This window comes from Malania oleifera, chromosome 3, assembly GCF_029873635.1.
Source record: "Malania oleifera isolate guangnan ecotype guangnan chromosome 3, ASM2987363v1, whole genome shotgun sequence".
Lineage (NCBI taxonomy): Eukaryota > Viridiplantae > Streptophyta > Magnoliopsida > Santalales > Ximeniaceae > Malania > Malania oleifera.
The window spans coordinates 50,652,113-50,660,343 of NC_080419.1; the positions used below are offsets into that span (position 1 = coordinate 50,652,113).

Below are 8,231 nucleotides of genomic sequence, written 5' to 3' on the forward strand. Positions count from 1 at the left end.
CCTATCATGCTAAGTCAAACATAAAAGCCTGTAAATACAATTGCCCACCCAGCCTGGTCTGGATCCATCCTGCTCTCCACAACATTTCGCGGACTGAACCTAGGGGGTATCCTGCTCTCCGCAACACTTCACGGGTCAATTGACTATCCAACACCAACACTCTATCTAAGAAGTGTGGTTGCACTGATATAACATAACATATTAGCTACGATACCGAGCTTTCTACACATATCTAGTCCATCAGCGTTCTTATACTATATAATACTGTCTATATACATATATAACACTAATGCATGGTTTTATCTCATAAAACTTGTCTGAATACTGTCATATCAAATTTCTGTATAAAATCATCATTTCATAACTAATTACGACATTAAGCCAACTAAACTGTCATAATATACTTATCACGACATTAAGCCGATTGAACAGTCATATCATGCTGAATACGGCATTAAGTCGGCTAAAATGTTGTATCATAATTCCATAATATTTATAACATTTTCTGAAAATCATTATCATGTCGTACTTGTTCTAAATAAACATAAATTAATCTAACAAGCTCATTTATATGATAAAAATAATTATATTCATTCCACACATTTTGAGTGATAATTCATAATATAATAATCTGCCTAGGAAAAACTATATTATTTTGTTGTAAATAAGAGTATGATTAATTTTTCCTATTTAATATAATTTCAAAATATTCCCAAAATTTTGATATAATCAAATCCCTTCATTTTAATATAATTCCAAAATATCTCCAAAAAATTAATATAATCAAATCTCTGCAATTTAATATAATTTTGAAATATTCTCAAAAATCTGATGTGATCAAATATTACATTTTAATATTTAAATACTTCAATTTAATTGATTAATTTTTTAACTGACATAATTTATTTTTTTTATCTTAACTCCGGAGTGGTGTCTATGACGTCTAAATGACGAATCCACTCTAATTAAAATGTTCATTCGTTTTTCAATCCGACTAAGAAATGCTAAGAAATTGAAGAGAAAGAGAGAGAAAGCTTGAGGAGAGAGAAAATGGAGAGAGAAGGAGAAAGTGAGCTGTGAGGGGCATATCTGGATTGAAATTCAATTCTCAACTCACATTTCTTGATTTTTCAAGAAAGGTAAAATACATATATATATTATATAATATTGTAATATAATATGTTATATTATATTCATATATTATTTAATTAATAATAATTATTATATAATTAATTAATTAATTATTTTAATTTTTAATTTTTTTTACACTTTCATGCATATTATTTTTTGAAGCGTTAATACTAGATTTGTATTTCTTGATGAAATCGTGAATAATTAAAAAATTACCGATGATCTGATTAATTAATTGAAATTTGGATATTTAAGTCTTTCTGAAAATTTAAAAAATAACGAAATTAAGCTACAAGACCATAATTTTGTCTTTTCTTTTTTTGAAAAAAAAATAAAAATTATTACTTAAATTTGATACAAGAAGGTGGAATACCGGAGATCAAAATTAGGGGCCCGTTTCCCATCAGTTATCGGAACACTTGGTCTCGCTCCCTGCTTCCGTGTGAATCCTGCAGCCATGGCAGCCCCTGGTTGCTTCCTACGCTCCTCAACCCTCACCTCATCTTCCAAATCCCTTTTCTCGCAAACCCTAAGATTCCTTTCGACCTCACAGAGCTCAACAGTACCATCCGCATCGACGTCGCCTTCGCACCACAACGCTCACAAGCACAACCACACATTTCTGGCTCCAAATTCCTTCGTGGGGTCATGGACGCCTCCTTCGGACCCTGACGAGGCCCAGGCCAAGCTTGCACTTCTCCGCCGCCAGTACGCTCAGCAAGTTAAGCAGCTCCGCAAGGAGTACATCCGCGAAGTGGAGCAGCAGCGCCTCGAGAAGCAGCGCAAGGACGAAGCCAGGCGCGAGACTATTCGAGCTGCCAACGAGCAGCGCAAGTCCGAGAAGGCTGCGATAGCGCAGGTGAAAGCCGCCGAGCGGAAGGTCGCGCAGGAGGAGTTTCGACAAACCCTAGTATGTGGACTGATTTACTACTATTTTGTTTGTTGTTGTTCTTTTATGGTTTGGTACCCGGATGTTGCTGCAATTCCAAACATTGTCCAAAATAAGCCAACGGACGAATATATTACTTTCGTTCAAGTGTTTAGATGTGGTTCCTAGCAAAACCCAACTGGTTCTGTCTGAGAATAAGAATAACCAAGCATCTAATAACTGCAGTACTACACTGTCCTAAATTATCAAATTGCCCTATTTGATGGTAGTATAGTAACCTAACACTGAAGGGAGAAAAAAAAGAAATCCAAAGTTGACGTTATTTGCCCCTTCCTTGTTGTCATTCTTTGCAGTTTGCATTGCTAAGAATGTTTTATTAGGTATGGTCAGGGAACAAACAGATGGAAACAGTTCACAGACCTGTTGGATGAAAATGTTCGGGTGCGAGAGACTGCTCTTTTAAAAACAAAGGACAATGGACATTGTTTAATTATTATTGAACTATTTGTTCTCTTATTCAGTGCTTTTGGTTAATGTGAAGATTACAGGCAGCATAGATTTCCAATGTAGGTAGTTGTGCTCCAGAGAAATACACACCAAGCCCTTAACTCCCTTAGGTGGGAAATATGGATCTTTTCTTACCATTATGTCCAATTTGGGATGGTATTCTGTTTGGAAATATGTATCTTTTTTTTCATCATTCTGCCCAATTTGGGATGGTATTCTGCTTGATAATATATGTATGTGTGTGTGTGTGTGAGACTGTCTTCTGCATATAGTTAGGGGTGAGGAGTCCAGGGATTGTTCTTTTAGGCCAAGGTATTTCTATTAAGTATTAAACATTTAAACCTTGGGCAGGAGAAGAAAATTTGGAAAAGGAAAAAAGATTTTCTTCACATAAAAGGATTTTTGGAAGACTAGTTCTCCTGCAAAGGTTCCTTTCTTTGGAGTCTATTTGACTTCAAAAGAGAGGTATAGTAACAGTAGTAAGCTGATATTTGCCTTGTAAAAGGGATGGGGAGTCAGTTCCATGATCTGCTGAATTGTCAATAAGCAAAGGAATTGTGTTGGCAGGCATTTTCCATTGTTAAGATCTCTTGGATGGTGGCTGGATCTATTGAGGAAGAACATTGGGGCCGGGGGGGGGGGGGATTTATGCCTTAATGGACAAGAAGAAAATACTAACATTAATCCCATATATATATATATATATATTGTAATAATTTGGGAGGGAAATAAATAGTAAAGCATTCGATGCAAAGGATAGATGCTATTACTATCAAATAGATGTCTGAGAAAAGGCCTTGTCAAACACATATCTCATATCAATACCCACAGATTCTATTGTTTGGCATGGGTACTTGGTACATTTTGAACTTTAGAGTGCTTGTTTGTATACTTTTAGGCTTTGAAGTGTCTATGTGATATAGGTCTTAATAATGACCAATTGTACAACAAGGACACTATCTACAAGCATCATGTTTCCATGCAAGAAAGTCTCTTCAGCGTGTTATAGATGACATATAGCATATTGCATAATTTGTTGTCGCATTGATGGTAACCGGTGCTACATTTGGCTGCACACATGTTGTGCCTTAGATTTGGAATTGTGTGGATTTGGAAGTTTAATTTCACACATTTACAAATCTAAAGCTTGAATTATATCTTCACAAAAATAGTGTTGTAGGTATTTTACTTCTTGTCACTAAGCATAAGTTGCTTAAGTTTATAATGTTTGACTATTCTACAATTTTTTTGAGAATGCTTAGCATTAAAGATCAATTTGATTATGAGTGGGATTGTGGGAAGTGTTCTCTTCCCAATGTGTGTGGTGGTTGCGTGTGGTGTTCTTGGAATAGCCTTTCAATCATTAAGGTGTTCTTCTTACTGATAATCCTACAAAAGTTTCTGATAGGGATTCAATGGTAGTGAAGCCTTTTAGGAAGTTGGATCTCTGTATGGTGCACTCGTGCTTTCTTGTCATTTTTGTTGGGGGGGGGGGGGGGTGTCCACTTGTCTCTACCCTATCATGAAGTCCATGATAAGTGATAATAATAATAATAATCAAGATCATCTTGATTTGGCCTATGATCCAAAGAGAGAGTGTTGACTTTAGAGAATATGGTGCTCGAAGAACATTTCTTTAGTGAAAAATGGTTATGGTTTTGATTAGAGCTTCTCCTTCTTTGCTAGAAGGTAACTCATAGAATGGGTGGGGTGCTAGAGGAAGTTTTAATGGTGGCCTTGCTAGCCCTTAGAATTTGTTTCTTAGGCTTCTCATTTGTTCTCCTCTCATTGGAGGTTTGGAGTTGGCTATGGAGAGAAGGTTTGATTTTGGAGAATCTTCAGTTGGGGGAGCTCCTTTATTTCAAGCTTTTGCTGCCATTTTGGTGATCTAATCTTGGTGATGCATCCATTCATATATTTTTTGTTTTACTTGAGGGAAGCTGGTTTCTTGGAACTTCTATTGTTAGGAGTTTGTATGAGAGGGACAAGGGTGATTTGTATTTGCTTGTTGAATGCTCTTGCTAAAAGATGTTGGGTTTTGGATTCTTTTTGGAACTTCTCTTGCAAATCTTTTTTCCTTTTCCCTTTTTCCTTTTTCCTTTTTTAATCCTTGAGATTCATTTGGTTCATATTGCTAATATCAGTCATTTTGTTTGCAATTTGCACTTATGATGCATGGATGCAGACTTGGTGATGCATCCATGGGGATTTTTTGAATAATTCACATATATTTTAGCTTAAAGGAAGATATTTGGGTGGGTAATACTGTGTTGCTCAACTCGTTTCCTTGTTTTTATCATTTGTCCTCAGTGCATAATGATGCCATTTCTTCCTTTTGATCTTTGATTGTTATGAGTCCTCTTGGGATTTAATTTTTCATAGATATCTTAATGATAGGGAGATGGAGTAGTCGCCTTCTGTCTGCTTCCTCTAAAATTAGTTCTATTATTTGGTTGGTTGTTCTTAATAGAGTTAACATTGACAATTTGTTGCAAAGTAGGAGGCTTTTGAAGGCCTTATCTCTAAATATGCGTTCTTTATGTTTGATGGTTCAAAAACATTCCTCAATTTTTTATTTTTTTTTTGAGTTGATGAAAGATTTGTTGGTCATTTCCTTTGTAAGGTTTGGTAGGAGTAAAGATGCCTCAACATTGTGGAGATATGTGGTTTTGGTGGTGCTGTGGGGAATTCAGATGAAACAAAATGCACATATTTATGGGAAAAGGTTGAGGCCTTCTTTGTTATGGTATAGGATTCATTATTTGGCCTAGCTTTTATATTCTACTAGTGTATTTTTTGGATATAGTGGGATTAGCAAGCATTGTTATTTTGGTTAATTTTTCCTTTTATTGGTATTTTTATTGCAGAGAAGGATCTCTTATTCTCCTTATTTGTATATTTTTTCTTTTTTATCCAAATAATTATAAATAATTTAACTTTTATTTTATTTTATATTCGTCAATATTTATTATGTTCTATCTAAAACATATATAACAAGTATTTGAAGGATTACTCTGAAACAATGTACAAATAGATGCTGAAATATTTAAATTATTTTATTCTTTTTGACAACTTGAGTTGATTTTAAAAAATATATATTTAGCAAGTAGCAAAAAAATATTTTTTCACATAAAAAAGGATGTCATGCAAATATATGTAGATTTCCATATTTTGGGCAAAAGATACTAACATCCCTTGAGGTATGACAAAAAGACATGGACCTCGTTTGATGTTTTAAAAGCCCCATAGACCCCTGAGGTTTGATTTTTGGGACACCTATACACCTCCTTATAGTTGTGGTTTTGCCAAATATAAGATGGGGCCTACATCCTTTTAGAAAATATTGGGGAGGTCCGTAGAATTATTGTAACTGCAGGGAGGTTTGTGTCTTTTTACCAAACAAGGTCCTTGGGATTTTTTAAAACCTCATGGGAGGCCCATAACTTTTCGGAAAACTTCAGGGAAGGTCAATGTTTGTTGCCTTTACCTTTTTTTTTTGGGCAAGTAATCAAACATATTGCAGGATACATTGTGAACAAGTTTGTGTTGGTTTTTGAATTATCTTATACATCCGAAGAAAATCAGTGTCAATAAGGACACAATATGGATATAGACACCCCCTAGAAGTATATACACTTCTTAGGTATGTACTCTTTCATTTGGATGTTAGTGTTCTTAGAAATCAAGTGTTTTACTTTGACCCAGTCTTTAAAAGAATTAATACTAATGATTTGTTATGAAGAAGAAGAAGGCCAAATAAAGCAGTTTATTTGGTGTTGATGTGTCTTGTGTTTACTGGAGAACTTCCTCATGTTTGTTCTTGCATTGTACCTTTTCTTGAGGGCAGTTGGAATAATTTGTATGGGGAATAGTGGGTGTATCACCTTCTATAGGGAATTTTTGACTTCATCATTTTAAGGGTTTTGTTAGTATGAAGCAGGGGATGACTTTTTGGAAATGCTGTTTGTGTTTTTTGTTTTTTTTTTTTGGGGGGGGGGGGGGGGGGGGGGGAGGTGTAAGAGATTTGGATGCTAGAAATTTTAAAGTATCTTCTATTCAGATAGAAGGTTTCCCCTGGATGTGGACTGATCTTATGGATGTCCCTTCTTTCATAACCTACAGCAGCCACAGGGACAGGCTGAGGCAATAACGGATTGCATGGATCTACTGATGCTTACCAGACACTGCCATTGCAGTTAGCTAATTTCCGACACAGCCAATTAGTCTGGTCAATACAGCTTGACATATGCTTGTATAGTTTGGATAAAGCAATATTGCAATTCTAATTTTGTATTAAAAGGGAAACATTTTCTCCTCTGTAAATGCCAATGTGGTGATTTCAGGGATTCAAGTCTGTGGCAAGGACCTCTGGACCCTTGACGAGTGAATATCATAAGTTAAAGGGCTTGTTCTGTGCATTCCTCTTGAGCATCAAGTGCAATGGTTTTTTTTCCTCCATTTTTGCTGCAATTTTAGGGGTTCATGGCACCTTGTGTGGGAGTTTTTTAATGCTTATTGCTTACCTTTTTTCACCCAAATACATGCTTTTAATGGTGGGTTGATAAGGTGAACTACAATAATCTGAATGGATCCAAATCCAAATAGTCATTAATACATGTCATCCGATGCCAAGGTCCCATCTTTAAGAAATAAGGAATTTTGGGGAGTTGCTTATGTTTTCTGGTATCTGTATCTGAATCTGAATTCAAATCAGCATAACTAGATTTACTGGCCCATGGCTGTCCTATAGGAATTTGGTATCCAGCATACAGAAACCCTGGTCATAAATTGAACATGTGGAATGTATGCATGCTCATGTCGTGGTTCTGAAGGTCCATTATTTTTTAATGTTAAAAAGGTTTTAGTTCCTGTAAGAGATCTTGCTAGCTTTCGACAGTCATGAACTACCTGACTTTGCCCTGAAATGTTTCATTTTGCAGTTAAAAGAGCGTGCCAAGAAGCTTGAGTCATGGAGAATGAAAGAAAAACAGAGAGAAGAGAAGAAGAAAGAGAAGAATGAACTTCTGCGGCGTCAAAGCTCTGTTTGGATTGATGAACATCATTTGGAGAAGACGATCATGGAAGTCATTGTCGATACCACACCCCTATGAGGTACCTTGTCAATCATTATTATCAAGTTGGAGCACACTTCCAAGCCTTCAATTCCCATTCAAAACCTAAAAACCCTGGTCAGGCTTTTACACCCATAAAAGCTTATTTGCTTCTTGCGCAGCTTTCCTTTGGAAGATGCAGCCGTCTCATACTACGGTCCATATTGAATGACTTTTCTGTTGGTTTCTTTTTTCGTTTTTGTTTTGTTTTGTTTTGTATGTGTTTGTTATTTATTTATTTATTTTTTGTTTTTTCTAGAAAAATCTTGATGACTGTTGAGATAGCTGTTACGAACAGAATCAGTTGTTCACCTAGACATTCCCCTTGGACGGCTTGCATTAAAAAAAAAAAAAAAAAAAAAACCTTAACTTCAAAATTATTTGAAAACTTGAAAATAAAAAAAAAATAAAAAAATTCACGAATTATTCTAGAGTTAAAAAAATCTCACAAACCTCGTAGCATGTTTGATCTCAGGAGCAATTATAAATGATACGGAACCTCTCTGCTGGGATACAGGTTATTTTAATATTTAAAAATTTGCTAAACATTGTCAAGTAGGTAAATAAAATATGAATTATCGCCGAAGAAAAAA

The 8,231-nt window shown here is 35.4% G+C and overlaps 1 protein-coding gene across 1 annotated transcript; it reads left to right on the forward strand.

The window, feature by feature from the left end:
* Nucleotides 1-1,497: 1,497 nt before the first annotated feature.
* Nucleotides 1,498-7,953, forward strand: LOC131151082 (uncharacterized). The gene is made up of 2 exons (XM_058102272.1): nt 1,498-2,041; nt 7,468-7,953. Exons 1-2 carry the CDS (start codon nt 1,589-1,591, stop codon nt 7,636-7,638), a joined length of 624 nt encoding a protein of 207 aa, XP_057958255.1. The 5' UTR covers nt 1,498-1,588; the 3' UTR covers nt 7,639-7,953.
* The last annotated feature ends 278 nt before the right edge of the window (nt 7,954-8,231 follow it).

Coding starts and splice junctions, on each gene's coding strand:
- LOC131151082 (XM_058102272.1), top strand. CDS start 1,589: ATGGCAGCCCCTGGTTGCTTCCTACGCTCCTCAACCCTCACCTCATCT. Junction 2,042..7,467: donor AGGAGTTTCGACAAACCCTA/GTATGTGGACTG, acceptor TTCATTTTGCAG/TTAAAAGAGCGTGCCAAGAA.